The 16,797-nt window shown below is 43.7% G+C and overlaps 2 protein-coding genes across 3 annotated transcripts; both read left to right on the top strand.

Annotated features, from left to right (window-relative positions):
• The first annotated feature begins 334 nt into the window (after positions 1-334).
• On the top strand, positions 335-1,717 carry LOC308468604 (P2Y purinoceptor 2-like). Its single transcript, XM_080991002.1, has one exon. It carries the CDS (start codon positions 426-428, stop codon positions 1,353-1,355), a length of 930 nt encoding a protein of 309 aa, XP_080847128.1. The 5' UTR covers positions 335-425; the 3' UTR covers positions 1,356-1,717.
• LOC308468598 (P2Y purinoceptor 2-like) lies at positions 1,270-13,906 on the top strand. 2 transcript variants are annotated; one of them, XM_080990994.1, is made up of 2 exons: positions 1,270-1,380; positions 11,411-13,906. In XM_080990994.1, exon 2 carries the CDS (start codon positions 11,463-11,465, stop codon positions 12,420-12,422), a length of 960 nt encoding a protein of 319 aa, XP_080847120.1. In that variant the 5' UTR covers positions 1,270-1,380; positions 11,411-11,462; the 3' UTR covers positions 12,423-13,906. The 2 variants fall into 2 exon arrangements, with proteins under 2 accessions (XP_080847120.1, XP_080847121.1); XM_080990995.1 differs by having other exon boundaries at positions 1,287-1,380; positions 11,408-13,906.
• The last annotated feature ends 2,891 nt before the right edge of the window (positions 13,907-16,797 follow it).

Below are 16,797 nucleotides of genomic sequence, written 5' to 3'. Positions count from 1 at the left end.
TGGGGGAAGCCATGGATGTTTAAAGTAGTACGATGATGCTTTAAATGTACGTATAATGCAAATGGGCCTTAGCTGGATTCAGCCCCATGCTTTTAGAGTTCAGTGTTAAACTCTCTGAAATAAAAACAAAAACCGAAAGACTTGAAGTGTCAGTGCCAGATTTCTCAGCAAGAGAAGCAACACAAGTTTCAGTCTTTCTTTTGGGTGTGAAACTGACTCAGAAGAAGCCCTGAGAAAAATAGGAAATGGGCAGGGGAGAAGGGCCCCACCTCGGCCACACTTTCAGGGCTGTGACAGAAGGGCACTGCTAGCAGCTGACTTCACCTACCACAAGCAAATTATCACTCCTCCTGCTTGCCGACTCTGTATTCTGAACTGGAACGTGTACGGACAACTCTACTTAGGCCACCTGTCTCCTTCACCGAATGAACACCACCAACATGACACAATGCCAGCCAGAGGGGATCCACTTTGCCCTGCCAGTAATTTTGGGCATCGTCTCAGTGGGCGGGTTGGTCTTCAACAGCATCAGCCTCTGGATCTTCTGGTTTGCCATCAAGCGCTGGAATTCTGGCATCATGCTTCAGTTCAACCTAGCCGTGGTAGACATCATTGTCCTTCCAGTCATGCCATTGATGGTGGCCTATTTCAGCTTGGGAAACCACTGGCCCTTTGGGCAGTTTGTCTGCCAGCTCCAAGTTTTCCTGCTCAGCACTCACCTGTATGGAAGCATCTACTTCCTCATGCTAATCAGCATCCACAGGTACCAAGCCATTGTCCACTACAATGCCAAGACCCTCTGGAGGAAGAAGTCTGCCTTGAAAAAGCTGGTCTTGGTCTTCTGGGCTTTCCTCTTCCTGCAGGGACTTCCACTCTTCTTCTTCCTCAAGACTTCAGTCATCGGCAACTCGGTCAAGTGCCTGAGCATCTACCAGTCAGAGCTGACCTATCTCTATCTAGCCTATGGCATCTTCCTGGGGATCTTCTGCTTCCTCATTCCCTTTGCTGTTTCTTTGGTGTCCTACGTGATGTTGTGGGCCTACATTGCTAAAATCAGTCAAGCCAATCTCCGAGGCCAAGTAATGAAGACCAAGTCGAAGCAGATGATCACCATTGCCCTGGTCATCTTTGCCACCTGCTTCACACCCCTCCACATCTGTGGGTCCATGGCTTCCATTGTGAGATATTATGGTGTGTCCTGCAAGGTTCTGTACCACATAGAAGTCACCTATTACATTTCTTTGGTCTTCAGCATGGTCAACTGTTGCCTGGATCCCTTCATCTACAACTTTGCCAACGAGAAATTTCACAGGCTCTTTTCCAATTCCCTAAGAGGATTATTGGTGTCCAAGTGAGAAAATGTCCTTCGGAAAAGGAAAGGTAAAAGATAAAACACTATGGGGTTGTAAGCAATGTTAGACATTGTCAGGTGCAGGGATGCTGACCGGATCTGAGCCACATAAACTGTATGTGGAGTGTGCCAGCAATCTATTGACAAGAACTGCTGCTTATATACATATGTATGCCTAGCCTACCTCACAGGGCTGTTGCAAATATGAAGGTGGGGAGGATAATGTACACAACTATCAGCATCTGGGGGGGAAAGCAAGTTACAAAGATATAGCGCCATTCACAGATCATGAAAAGGAAAATAAACACGCACAAAGCCAGAAAAGCAGCTTAAATGCAACATGTGATATTTACAGCAAACTACCAGACCCCAAATTGCCTGATAAATAACCACAAGCAAAGCAGTTTCACAGTTTTGGGGACTGAATTACCAACTCTCAGCCTAGCCTACCTCACAGGGCTGCTGTGACCATAAAAAGTGGGGAGGGGAAGACAAGATCCACAGCCCTGAGTTCCTGGGAGGAAAAGCAAGGCACAAACATGCAGCAAGCAACACATCCTCTAAGTGTGTGCAGTTTTGGATCTCTTAGCAAAACACAAACAACCCCCCTCCCAGCCTTGATAAACAAAAAATATATCCTGTGTTAAAGTATAGTTGATAGGAATCTTAACTTGCTGGAGCTGCATAGTGTTTTATGGTTTTATGGTTGTATTCGTTGCCTTTTGGGTTTTGTTTTGTTTTTTGCAAAAAATTTATTAGTTTTTATAATATCAACAACAAACAAAAACACAAAACAAACAAAACATAACAAACATAAATCATAACCTTATTGAAAATAACAGTTATTTACTTTGTAAAACGACTTCCTCGTTTCCCCTTAGTTGAATCTCATTGCATATCCTTATAACGGTTTTCCAAATCCCAATTTTAATACCCTTTAAATTAAACATTAACATCTTTAAATCTTCTCCTTCTTGTATTAGACATATTATTTTATCAGTTAACATAAATACAATCCTAAGCCCATTAAGTATCTGGAAGCTATTTCCAATTATTTTAGCTTAACAAATTGAGCTAAATAATCATTAAATTTCTTCCATTCTTCGTGGTGTTCCTCCTCCTTCTGGTCGTGGACTCTTCCGGTTAGATCGGCTAGCTCCATAAAATCCATCATCTTCATCTGCCATTCTTCTACTGTTGGTAATTCTTGAGTTTTCCACTTTTTAGCTAACAAAATACGAGCCACAGTTGTGGCATACAAAAATAAATTAACATCTTTCTTGGGCAATTCTGAACCTGTTATTCCAAGAAGAAAGGCCTCTGGTTTCTTTATAAATGTATATTTCAACATTTTTTTCAATTCATTATAAATATTTTCCCAGAAGTCTTTCACCTTGGGGCAGGTCCACCACATATGAAAGAATGTTCCTTCTTTTTCTTTACATTTCCAACATGTATTATCACAATTATGATACATCTTTGCTAATTTTACAGGAGTCAAATACCATCTATACATCATCTTCATAATATTTTCCTTTAACAAAGTACATGCGGTGAACTTAACCCCTTTCTTCCACAATCTTTCCCAGTCCTCAAACATTATATTATGTCCTAAATCTCTTGCCCAATCTATCAACACCGATTTAACTTGTTCATCTTTCGTATGCCACTCCAGCAAAAGCTTGTATCTTTTAGATAAGTTTTTACCTTCAGTATCTAACAACTCCATCTCCAACTTAGATTTTTCCTTTTTTTTATAAGATATTTATTAAGATTTTCAAAATATTACAACATAGAAAAAAAAAAAAGAAAAATATAAAAGAAAGATACAAAATAAAAGTAGTTAAAAACAATTCAGTCTTTCAATCACTTATCTTTCATTTGCTTATTTCCCGGACCTCCTCACGCCTCCCTTTTCTGTATTCCAATTCAGTTTGTTAGTTCAGCAAATCCCTCCCTTCTTTGTTAATCCTAATCTTCAATCTTAAAATATTATAACCTTAGATTGCCTGATAATAATCCATTTTTTCATATTCCCTTATAACATTACAGCTAAAAACCACTTAATTTCTATCCAACATCATTCTAACATTCATTAATTTTACAATATTTCTGTAAATAGTCTTTGAACTTTTTCCAATCTTCTTCCACCGACTCTTCTCCCTGGTCTCGGATTCTGCCAGTCATTTCTGCCAATTCCATGTAGTCTATCACCTTCATCTGCCATTCTTCCAAAGTGGGTAGATCTTGTGTCTTCCAATACTTTGCGATTAGTATTCTTGCTGCCAACTTAGATTTTTCCAAGGCAAAACCATTTTTCTTATCCAATTTATACAATTCGTTAATCTGGTGATAATGTAGCCAGTTTAGCTTATCTTTAATTTGCTCAAATTAATTTATAACCTTCCTCTCCCTCTATTAATAAGTCATAATATCTCAACCATTTGGTATCCATATTTAATTTTTTCTGGGCCTTTGCCTCCATTGGTGAAAGCCATCTGGGCGTCTTCCTTTCTAAAAGGTCTTTGTATTTTATCCAAACATTATACAACGATTTCCTAATTATATGGTTTTTAAATGCTTTGTGGGCTTTTACTTTATCATACCACAAATATGCATGCCAACCAAACACATTATCAAATCCCTCCAAATCTAGTAAATCTGTCTCTTCTAATTTCATCCATTCTTTAATCCAACAAAGTGCAGCAGCTTCAAAATAGATTTTTAAGTCTGGCAGAGAGAATCCCCCTCTTTCTTTAGAATCCGTAAGTAATTTATATTTAATTCTAGGTTTCCTCCCCTGCCAGATAAATCTAGAAAGAACTTTTTGCCATTCTTTAAAACATTTCACATTGTCTATAATTGGGAGGGCTTGAAACAAAAAAAGCATCTTTGGCAGCACATTCATCTTAATCACAGAAATCCGGCCCATTAATGACAACTTTAAGTTAGACCATATCTCTAAATCTTTTTTAGTTTCATTCCATATTTTCTCATAGTTATCCTTATATAGATTCAAATTTTTCCCATACAGGTTCACCCCCAAATATTTAACTTTTTTCACAAAATCTAGGCCCGTTTTTTCTTGTAATATTTTCCTTTCTTCATCATCCAGGTTTTTCTCTATTACTTTGGTCTTGCTCTTGTTTAATTTAAATCCTGCTACCTGACCAAACTCATGTATTAGCTCCAGTGCTTTAACTGCACTGGAGTCTGGATCTTGTAATGTCAGAACTAAATCAACAGCAAAGGCTTTTTATTTGTATTGTTTCGAACCTACTGTAATACCTTTAACTTGTTCATCTTTCTAATCATACTTAGCAAGACCTCCAGAACTGAGATGAACAGCAGAGGGGACAGTGGACACCCTTGCCTGGTTCCCTTCTCAATTCTAATTTCCTCTGAAACCACATTATTTACAATAATTTTAGCTTTTTGTTCTTGATAGATCGCTTTAATACTCTTTATAAAATCATGACCTATCGCCATACTTTCTAAGTTATGTAACATAAAACTCCAAGAAACATTGCCAGAGGCTTTAACATTGCTTTACAACTCTTTTTTGCTTCTAACTTTTCCAAAATATCCACAACATTTCTAATATTGTCTTTCATATGTCTTCCAGGCAGAAATCCTGCCTGGTCTTTATGAATATACTCAGATAAAACCTTTTTTAGCCTATTAGCCAGTATATTTGCAAAAATTTTATAATCCACATTAAGTAGGGAGATTGGTCTGTAGTTTTTAACATTGGATCTATCCTGACCCTGTTTAGGAATCAGAGTAACGTAAGCTTGTTTCCTTTTGGGTTTTTTTAATCTGTATACAGACATTTATTGAAATATGTGGAAATTTAAAGCTGCCCATCTGCTACCATCGAGGCTGAACTAAATAAAATCAGAGGATACAAATAAGCAAAGGAAAAGGAACAGAAATCAGCTTTCAATGTGAAATCCTTAATAATATGCACACTCAGACTCATGAGAGTTTCTGTTTCTGAGTTGGAGGGTAAAGAGACTTAGGGGAGTGGGGAATATTGCATTAGTCTTCCTTATAATGCTAGCTCCTCTCTCGTGTTTTCTAATACTCCTTTCACACTGTGGCACCCGTTGCATTAGAGCAATATGCTGACATGTCATGCTAAATTTCATTCACACCAATGAACATTGGTGGTCAACATTGCTGCTCCCCCACCCTGTCTGCACAAACTTGCTTCTGCTCCCCTGTGACTCTCCCATGAAAATGGCAGGAAGGAACTGGTAAGCTGTCCCAAATTTCCTCACTTCTGAGTTTTCTGTTTTAAGAGGGCTGCATAGAGATACTTTCTGCAATCAGGTAACATAGACGTGAGCACTAAACATGAACTACAGTCCATTTGTTTCCCAGAAATGGCATTGCGTGAAAGCTCAAATATAATGTGAAAATTAAGTAAGGGAAATGGAATAAACTGCCACATGAATGTGACCTCCAGTTTTAACCACAGGTATATTTTCTTTAAAAAGTGAGGCATCAGCAGCATACCTATTAAGTTTTAAGACTTGCCAGGTGGTTGGCAAATAAGCAGAATGCTCTTCACGTTCATGGCTCCTGGCTGTTTGATTCATTGTGCACAGTTAAGAGGAAACAGCAGGCTCTGGAGCACTGTTTGACTATCTCCTATATTGGCAAATATTGTGAAAGGGGGAAGCAGAACATCTTTATCTTTACTCAGTAGGGTACATAGAGAAACCAGTTTGCAATCTGGTTGTACAGAAGGAGAGGGAAAGGGAAACAGCAATCTGCTTCCCACAAAGAAATCCCACTTTGGTCTGCAGACCTGGCTCTGTTATGGGGCCAGGTCTGCAACACACTCTACATACAGCTTCCCTTGTACAGTACTTGATCCAGAAGCTGCAGTTGGTGCAGAATGCTGCAGCGCAGTTGCTGTCAGAATGTGAACTGCTTCTGTCTGCCTATAACACCTCTGCTCAGACACCTGCAACAGTTGCTCACTTGCCACTGGGCCAAGTTCAGGTGTTATTATTCGTGCGAGAAGCCATTAACAGCCTGGGGTCAGTTTATTTGTGGGATCACCTTACACCACTCGAAAACTCCGATCTGCAGAGAACGGGCACTATTACAGGTGCCACATACCGTAATACCCATTGTGCACTTCTAAGGAATTCTTCTTTTAGTGTAGCAGAACCTACACTTTGGAACTCCTTACCTGTTGGCATTAGACACACATTTTCACTGTTCTCTTTTCAGTGCTTGCTTAAAACAATTTTATTTAAGCAAGCGAGCCTACCCAGATGCATAGAGGATGAGCTGACATGTTTTAGTCTCTTTTTAGTTTAATGCGGATCTTAATTGTTTTTAAAATGTTTCTAATTACCTGTTTTTTAATATATTTTGTTTTTTCCTGTAAACCGTCTTAGAGGTTTTATTACAATCAAGCTGTGTATAAATGTTGTGAAATAAACAAACACACACAGATTCATTTCGACCCAGTTAGTAACTGGCTTTGATTTGACCTCTGGCTTAACTTTTCGTTATGACCATGCCTTTTCAGGTAACTATTCATCATTTGGCTGTTAGGGGAGGAGTAGTACCTCTGGTGGGGGAGCAGTCATTCTCCATCTGGGCTAGTTTGTCCACCTTTGGTCAACACCCTGCACAGAGCTCTTACCTGTAGCATCCTGACAGGCCGGATAGTAGACTAGATGGGTCTCCCTTGGGCTGATTCAGCAGGGCTCTGATTATTGCTCTTGTTGCAAAATTTTTTATTTTTTTTTTTTAATTCAGTAGTTCCTGTCCCACCCCAACCCTGAATGAATCACTCCAGTTTTTGTCAGCCACCACTGGAGCTGTGGGTTAAACCACAGAGCCTAGGACTTGCCGATCAGAAGGTCGGCGGTTCAAATCCCCGCAACGGGGTGAGCTCCCGTTGCTCGGTCCCTGCTCCTGCCAACCTAGCAGTTCGAAAGCACATCAAGTGCAAGTAGATAAATAGGTACCGCTCCGGCGGGAAGGTAAACGGCATTTCCGTGCGCTGCTGTGGTTTGCCAGAAGTGGCTTAGTCATGCTGGCCACATGACCCGGAAGCTGTACGCCGGCTCCCTCGGCCAATAAAGCGAGATGAGCGCCGCAACCCCAGAGTCGGTCACAACTGGACCTAATGGCCAGGGGTCCCTTTACCTTTACCTTTTACTGGCTTACCTAGGATGGCATGAGAGAGGGACAAAAACCAGAGGCGGCCAGGCCAAATCCCAAGGGAGGTGCAAAGGCCCCACTTGTCCCCAGACATGAAGCAATGGACCCCAAGAACCCCAATGCGCACCAAGGAAGCACCCATGCTCATCACGCCCACAAGTACCTCCCTCCTTGCAGGGGCCTCGTGTGAGCATCATGGGCTGCTGGCATTCTGCCTCAGCCTTATTTTCCTGTGACTGACGATGCTTGATTGTTCTCAAGAAACCAAGCCCAGTAGAGGAAATAACGGTGAGAAATTTCTAGGGCTGTGGCTTGTCAAACCACAGGAAAGCTACCGTGGGACCCATTTATTTCTGCAAATAGCATTCTGGCAGGTATACTCAGTACTTGGTGCCTCCTTCCCAAAACCAGGGAAGCTTCTGCCTGGGTTAGAGAGGGAGGCATGATGCCCATGTGCACAATGCCAGGATATCGCAATGTCACATGTGCAACAACACCCCCACCAATCGCCCTCACAAGCTGGCACCTCTAGTCCTAACTGTTCCCCTGCAAATATATATATATATATATTCACTGCAGCTTGCTATGTCTCTTGTGCCATTAAGATGTGGTATTATGCATGCTTACTCAGCAGCAAGCCTCACTGAGCACAACAGGACTGGCTTCTAACTAAACAAGTCAGGTTGGGCTGAACACCACTTAGTTGTTACATTGCCACAGGACTCTTTTGGGTTTTTTTCATTGTCACAGCCCTGGCTTTTTAAAATGCTGTTTTTGCAGAACATTTGGGAAGCCCTAGATATGTGTTTTTTTAATTTACAAACACTAAATCTTGTTGATCAGCTCTTCAAATGGAATGGTGGGCAACGGGTGGCCCCTCAGATGTTGACTGCTGGGAGCTGGAGGACGACATCAAGAGGACAGCTGTTTCCCCAGTCCTGTTTTAAGGCCATTAGATTTGCTTCACAGTCACACCAGTTTGTGACTTACTGGCCTAGATCACAAGCAATGGCACAAGCCCTTATCTTGCAAGTTCCTTCTGCTCCTGCCTCTATGCATGAATGGAGGAAATTTGAAGGTTCTGCTTCTGGGTTGCACCAAACCGATGCTTCTTGCATTTGGATGCAATGGGAAGCAATGGTTTATCTTGGAGTGGAGAACATTTTTCAATCCAGGAGTGTCACATTCCCTTCTGAACAAATGTTAGGGGCTGCATACCAGTGATGGGCTGGGCCAGAGGCAAAAGTAGCCCCCCAACCTTCCCTTAAAGGTAAAGGGACCCCTGACTATTAGGTCCAGTCGTGGCCGACTCTGGGGATGCGGCGCTCATCTTGCTTTATGGGCCGAGGGAGCCGGCGTACAGCTTCCGGGTCATGTGGCCAGCATGACTAAGCCGCTTCTGGCGAACCAGAGCAGCGCATGGAAACGCCGTTTACCTTCCCACCGGTTGATCTACTTGCACTTTGACGTGCTTTCGAACTGCTAGGTTGGCAGGAGCAGGGACTGAGCAGCGGGAGCTCACCCCATCACGGGGATTCGAACCGCCGACCTTCTGATCGGCAAGTCCTAGGCTTTGTGGTTTAACCCACAGCGCCACCCACGTCCCTCAACCTTCCCTTAGGCACAGATAATTAGATAGAGGTCTGAAAGCAAAAAGCGAAGATCTACCGTAATTCCAATATGGGGAATATTTTGCCCTCTAGTTGTTGCTGAACTACAACCTGCATCAGCCCTGACCATTGGCCATTCTTGCTGGGGCTGATGGGAGTTGTGGTTCAGCAACATCCATAGGGCCAAAGGCTGCCCACTTCCATGCAAGTTGCCAATAGCCCAGTTTTGTTTTGGCTCAGAGGTGGGCATGGATTTCAGGAAGTACATACCTCTTTTTGATTTCCTGCTTCTGTTCTGGCTTGCAGGGGAATATGTCACAGAGGAAATGGATTTTGGATATAGGGAACCCGGGTGGTCAGAATTAGGGAACTGAAATCAGTGGTGTGTGTAGGCAATATTTGAGTCTGGACTCAACGCTCTTACAGGGAGCAGCAAGGAGACTCTTTATGGTAATGTGTGTTGCTTTGTGTACTTCAAAATATGGCAAGCCAGCCCAGCTGCATTGTGAGGGGGGGGGGCTTCTACTTGTTATGCTAAGTGGGTCCCCTGGGCATCTGCCCTAAAGTCCAGTCCTGATGGTGCCACTGACTGCAATGGAGTTAAAAAAAACACATGTAGAAAGTCTTGTACCAAACATGTTTCACACACATCTGTTCCTTCTCTTTCTCCCTACCCCCAGCAGGAAAAAAAATAGCAGCACTGTAGATGAAATATACTCGGAGTTGAGTGTGAATTTCATGCTCTTTATTCAGCTCGTAATAGCAATGAATGAAACTTTCCCCCAAAGTCTTGCTATATATACATTATTTACACAATGGGCCCCGTGTGATTGACTAAATCTGGGCTGCTCCTGTAAGCCAATCAGGTTGTGGATTCACTTCCTCCAGAAGCCTGATTGGCTGCTCCTGCAGGCCAATCAGGTTGCTGATTCACTTCCACCACCTGGAGCTGGATTGGGTGGCTCCTGCGGACCAATCAGACTGCTGCATTCTGGATCCTAGGATTCAGCTCAGTACATAACAGTAGAGAACTAGGGAAATGTGTTGGGCATTGCCAGAAGGCCATCGGAGCTGGACCTCAGTGTCCGGGCAGAACGATGGGGGTGGAGACACTCCATCAGGTATACTGGACCGAGGCCATTTAGGGTAATGGGTTTCCTCAGCCATTCTGGGCAGCTTACAGCATATCTAAAAACATCAATCCTTTAAAAACTTCCTGAAACAGGACTGCCTTCAGATGTCTTCTAAAAGTCAAATATTTATTTCCTTGAGATCTGAAGGGAGGGTGTTCGACAGGGCAGGTGCCACTACCGAGAAGGCCCTCTGCCTGGTTCCTTGTCACTTGGCTACTCACAGCAAGGGAACCACCAGAAGGCCCTCTGCACTGAACCTCAGTGTCCAGGCAGAACAATGGTTCATCATCATCATCATCCCACCCTGCACCCTAAAGCCTGAACCTTTTAAAAGCCTCTATAGGAAACTCACATGCAGGACCTGAGCACAAGAGCCTTCTTTCCTCCTGTGGTCTCTTGCGATCGGCAATTGGAAGCACTGCTGCTTCTTGCTGTGCAGGCAGAGCATAGCCATCATGACTAGTATGTTGCACATTTAGAGCCCATTGGGAGCTCTCACATGGCAAACCCACTCCCCTTCGAAATTAGAAAATGCACTGCAAAGTCTGGGATAACATTTGCTTTGACACAGCTTCATCTAGCCTCCGTGCAAACAAATGTGAATGCACGCTCCAAAAATGGCAATTGTCATCAGATCTGAGCTGTTGCACACAGGTCCTGCTTTGCAGGCTTGGCACTGGGACATCTGGCTAGCCACTGTGAGAAGAGGTTGTTGGGCTAGCTGGGCCACTGGCCTGATCCAGCAGGGCTCTTCTTAGATTTTTCTGCACACAAATCAGGATGAATGCTCAAGTGTTCTAATTGAAGTGCCCTAGTTTTAAAGACACTCTCAGATTTCTCCAGCATTTGAAGGACCAGATAATTTCTGAGCACACCGCAAAGGTCATGAAATGAACAACAGGTTCCACCTTTTGGGGTTGTTTCCTGTTGTCTGAGGACATATTAGAAGACCTTAAAAGGCAATGTACCTTCACCTACAACATACAAAAGGGGGTGGGTGACACACAGCACAACACAACACAACTACACAACAGAAAGGACACAGTTGAACCTTATCTTCTAGGAAGTGGCAGGGAACTGAAAACCTGTCTTTTGTTTCTCCTCTTTTCTTCCTGGATGAGCAGTCGTGTGGACATCTCTTCCAAAGCATCTGGAGCCACCTGCCTCTGTCACATAATGAACGCCACCAACGTGACACAATGCCTGCCGTGGGAGCTCCACTTTTCCATCCCAATCCTTTGGGGCATCCTCTCAGTGGGTGGGCTGATCTTCAACAGCATCAGCCTCTGGATCTACTGGTTTGCCATCAAGCGCTGGAATTCTGGCACCATGCTTCAGTTCAACCTGGCCTTGGTGGACATCATTGTCCTTCCGGTCATGCCACTGATGGTGGCCTATTTCAGCTTGGGAAACCACTGGCCCTTTGGGCAGTTTGTCTGCCAGCTTCAAGTTTTCCTGCTCAGCACTCACCTGTATGGAAGCATCTACTTCCTCATGCTCATCAGCATCCACAGGTACCAAGCCATTGTCCACTACAATGCCAAGACCCTCTGGAGGAAGAAGTCTGCCTTGAAAAAGCTGATCTTGGTCTTCTGGGCTTTCCTCTTCCTGCAGGGGCTTCCACTCTTCTTCTTCCTCAAGACTTCAGTCATCGGCAGCTCGGTCAAGTGCCTGAGCATCTACCGGTCAGAGCTCGCTTACCTCTATCTAACATACAGAATCTTCCTGGGGATCTTCTGCTTCCTCATTCCCTTTGGCATCTCTCTGGTGTCCTATGTGATGTTGGGAGCCTACGTTGCTAAAATCAGTCAAGCCAATCTTCGAGGCAAGGTGATTAAGACCAAGTCCAAGCAGATGATCACCATCACTTTGGTCATCTTTGGCATCTGCTTCACGCCCCTCCACATCTGCCAGACAGTGGGTTTGATTGTGAGATATTACTGGACATCCTGTGGGCTTCGGTACCGTGTAGAAATAGCTTATTATGTCTCCTTAGTCTTCAGCATGGTCAACTGTTGCTTGGATCCCTTCATCTACAACTTTTCCAATGAGAAATTTTACAAGTCTTTTTCTGTCTCCCTGCAAAGATTCTTCTTTGCCAAGTGTAAGAAAGAAGTCCCTCAGAGTAGAGATTAGACATGATGAGAAGCAATGTTCAGTCAAGCATCAAGGGAGGGCTGAGATTGAAGCAAGAATCTCTGGAGGGTGAATCCTCACATTTTGTTTCTTTGTGGAGCTCGTTTGGATTAGGAAAGAAATATATGTCCATATTGTGGTACAACCACAAAAATATTTTTCTAGGTAATCTTTGTCCTGGGAAACAATCCTGCAATCTTCATTAATTTTGGCAAATGGTTGTTTGTTTGGTTTATTAAACCAGGTGCGTCTAGTGGTCCATCTATTGCAACTGCTCTCTGGAGTTTCAGATAGGAGCCTTTCCCAACCAATGTTGGGGATTGGACCAGGGAGCCTCTGCATGCAAAGCAGATGTTCTCTCCCACCTCTTCCCTTGCCCTACTCTTGCTTGCATAATGTGCTCTGCAGCTGCCCTACCTTACATTTTGCTTCTGCAGACTGGCTAACGACAGAAATTGCTTGTTCAGCTTTTTTTCCTGCTTTGCAATATTTCTCTCCCCAAGCCCCAGCAGCCATGAAGGAATTGGACTTAACTGTACTCTTTGCATGGGCAGATGCATATTGTGCATGCATGGACTTGCATGTCATACAAACATGTCTTTCTTGCTTGTGCATTGGGAATTACAGGGATATCTTGGAAAGCTACTGAATGCCCTGAGGCTCAGATGTCAAGGGAGGCATCTCAAGCGGGGCCAGTTCACCCATGAGGCAAGGTGAGGCAACTGCTTCAGGCGACACAATGTACAGGGGCAACAGATCTGACCTTCAAGGATACATAGCGGCCACAGCTGTGGTGTGCTACTTGGGGGCTGGGTTTACTGCCTCCTCGGCAGCCTTCTCCAGTGGCCTCTGATGGTCTTCTCCACCCCACCCCCCACCCAGAAGGAAATGGTGGGTCTGCCCTCTGAGGTCTCCTGAGCTCTGCATCTACCTGGCATGATTCTAAGTGGTTCCCTTCCCCTACCCCCCTGACACCCTTTGATTCCACTTCAACCATCAGTTAAGGCTGATTTGATTCCACACACCTTGCCTTGTTCCTGACTCACCCCTTCTTTCCTGGTGGAGGGGGGGGGTGTCATTTTGTGGTTTGCCTTAGGTGCCAAAATGCATTGGGCCAGCCCTGGTGAAAAGTATGTGAGGGGTGGAATATCCCGCTCCAAACTTCCAGGAACCTGGAAGGCAAGGGGCGGAGCATGAGGTTGACAAGGGGAGCCCATGTTAAACAGGAAGCCATCCTGGAGGAACTCAATGTGACAAGGAACAAAGGAAATAAAGGGTTGTTACTCGGGAGTAAGATTCTTCTGAGAGTCTGATATGTTATGGATTGTGGAAGCCCAGTGAGGGTAGATTGCATTTTAATCTGCTTTCTTTTGGTTTTTTTTGCTCCAAAGAGAATATCGTGGTTTTCTGTAACTTCAGCATTGCATATCTTTGTCTTAAAAGTCCTTCTTTCTGTTTTAATAAACTTCAGAACTTGTTTCATAAACCTGTTCTAATGGCTTCTTGTTTTAACATCAACACACTTGGACGCTATATACCTCACTACCTCGAGATGCCCTGGGCTTAGGGGAATTTGGAGGCTGGTAGATAAGGGGCAGACTTGTGGGAATATTTGAGCCCCTTGCCTGTTGGCAGCTGAGAACTTTTTTTTTTTTAAAAAATTAATATTTATTGATTTTCCAACGATTTAAACACTACAAAAACAGTACAATACAATACAATACAATACAATACAAAAACACTACATAACATTGACACATTAAATACATTAAACTAACAAAACAAAACAAAAGCAGTTTAAAATAAATCAAACAATTTCAATATCCTATCTTTCATTCACTTATTTCCACGACCTCCTCACACCTCCCTTTTTGTATTCCACTTCTGTTAATTGTTTCAGCAATTCCTTTCCATCTTCCTCTGTTTTCTATCCTATAATTATCTTAACACATTCTAACCTTATTTTTCCTTTAATACTCTATTTATCTATTTATACTTATTTCCTTATAACATTTCTACTAAAGCCATATAGTTTCATTCCAACATTTTTCTAACATTCATTAATTTTACAATATTTCTGTAAATAGTCTTTAAACTTTTTCCAGTCTTCTTCCACCAGGCAGCTGAGAACTTTAAAGGGGCGGAGTGGACCGAGCAAAGGGGTGCACTCTGTGTTAGCCACGAACACCCTTCCCTTGGATGGCATGGGACCCAGTGTGAGTGGGAGGTGGCCAGCACACACATCCTTAAAAAAGGGGGTTTTATTGGGAAATTCTGTAGTTTAACAAAAATACAAATATCATGGGGAAACTAGTAGCAAGTGAAAGAAGGTTACAGAATCAGATAGTGCATCTGTTGTAAAATAAATACATTAGAAGTGTTACGGGAAAATCTAGGTGCGAGGCTGCTCAGTCACCCAGCTCATCGGGCAGAGACCGTGGGTCCCTGCGGAATAAAGGAAGGAGTCCAGCCACCAACTGGAGCAAACAGCTGTAGACCAAAGTTTATTACGCAACAGGTTCAAAGAGGAATTTTGAACCCCGAGGATGGGGTGACAAGGACTTTTAAAACTTTCCCACCATATCCCAGAATACAGTTCGTACAGCATCATTGCTACATCATTGCTACATCACTGACATGTCACAAAAGGGGAGGGGTAGACAGGGGTTTCACTAGTTTAACCTTGGCAAACATGTCCATGCAAGTCCTTCGTACAAGATTAGCATAAGCAGACATGTCAGTGCAAGACCCAGCTATAAGATTAGCATAGGCAAACACCCACCCAAAGTACAATAGAACTTCCTTTGCATGTCTGGAGCCTAAGACAAGTCTGGTGATGAGATTTGGCTTCGCTTGGAGAACAATGAGCCCAGCAATTGTCACCTCTGGGCATTTCCTGGGGTAGGAGGTGTTTATACATGTCTTCAAGCTTGGGGAGGTGGCAGGGGGGAAAGTCCTTTTTCCAAGGGCAAAATGGTGTTGGAATGGAGGTGTTGATTTTATATGATTCATAAAGCTAGGTATATTCCCTGAGCTGTCAAGTTGAAAGGATGCATTCAGGCATAATATTTGTAACTGTTAACAACTTTAAAGATGTGCCCTCCCTTCCATAATTTCCGTAACAGTAGTGAGATGATTTCTTTGTAAGTCTTTAAACTCAATTTTTAAAGTTATTTAGGACCAGTGATTACTGTCTAAAAACAATATTTGGTTTCCAAGATAAGAGCATAATGAGAACCAGCTGGATCAAGCTAAAAGGCCCATCTAGTCCTGCCTTCTGCTCTCACAGGGGCTGCCCACATGCCTATGAAAGCAGGGCCTGAGTGCTAAATCACTCTCCCCACATACAATTTCCAGCAACTGTTGTTCAGATGTAGTAGTAGTAGCAGCAGCAGTGTTATTTGCATTTTACCCTACCTTTTCTCCAAAAAGCTCAATGTAGTCTACGTGGTTCTCTCCCTCCTCATTTAATCTCCACAACAACCTTGTGAGGTGGGTTAGGCTGAGAGTGAGAGTGACTGGCCCAAAGTCACTCAGTGAGCTTTATGACCAGGTGGGGCTTTGAACTCTAGTCTCCCAGAACCTAGTCCAACACTCTAGCCACTGCACCACACAGCCACCATGGCTAGCAGCCATTGATAGCCTTACAGTGGTGCCTCGCAAGACGAAATTAATTCGTTCCGCGAGTTTTGTCGTCTTGCGACAAATCACCAAAGTCTTTAAAAACCTCAAAAAAGGCTACCACACCGCGTGCTATGAGTTGCTCCTCGAAGTCAAGTTGCAACTGTATTAACGGTGTTAAGAAAAAGGAAACAAACTTGCAAGACGTTTCCGTCTTGCGAAGCAAGCCCATAGCGGAAATCGTCTTGTGAAGCAGCTCAAAAAACAAAAAACCCTTTCGTCTAGCGAGTTTTTTGTCTTGTGAGGCATTCGTCTTGCGAGGTACCACTGTATCTTTATATAACCTTCTTATCTAAAGCCATACAAGCTGATGGCTATCACTGGCTCTTGAAGGAAGGAGTTCCACAGTTTAACTATGGGGTCCCATAGTTTAACTAATGTGTTTATCTGTTCTTATTTTACCTGTAAGCTGCCTTGGGTCCCTGTCAGGGGAAAAGGTGCTGCATGAATAAATATATTATAATAATAACTGCAGCCACTGGCGGAGGAAGAGGAGGGCAAGGGGAGCACACTGCCCCCGGAAGCACGATCCCGGTGGGGTTCCATCGCAGCCACACACCCCGCCCACGCTGGGTGCCACGCCCGCGCAGGCAGCACACCCTGCCCCCAGGACGCGCCCCGCCCCGCCTGCTCTCCGCCCCCAGTGCCGGAGCATGAAGCTCTGCCACTGACAGGTGACTGCATGAATAAGTAC

The sequence above is a fragment of the Podarcis pityusensis genome (genome assembly GCF_964106645.2).
Source record: "Podarcis pityusensis genome assembly, chromosome: Z".
Classification (NCBI taxonomy): Eukaryota; Metazoa; Chordata; class Lepidosauria; order Squamata; family Lacertidae; genus Podarcis; species Podarcis pityusensis.
Note: the sequence above shows the minus strand (reverse complement) of the source record. Positions and strands in the feature narration are given on the sequence as shown.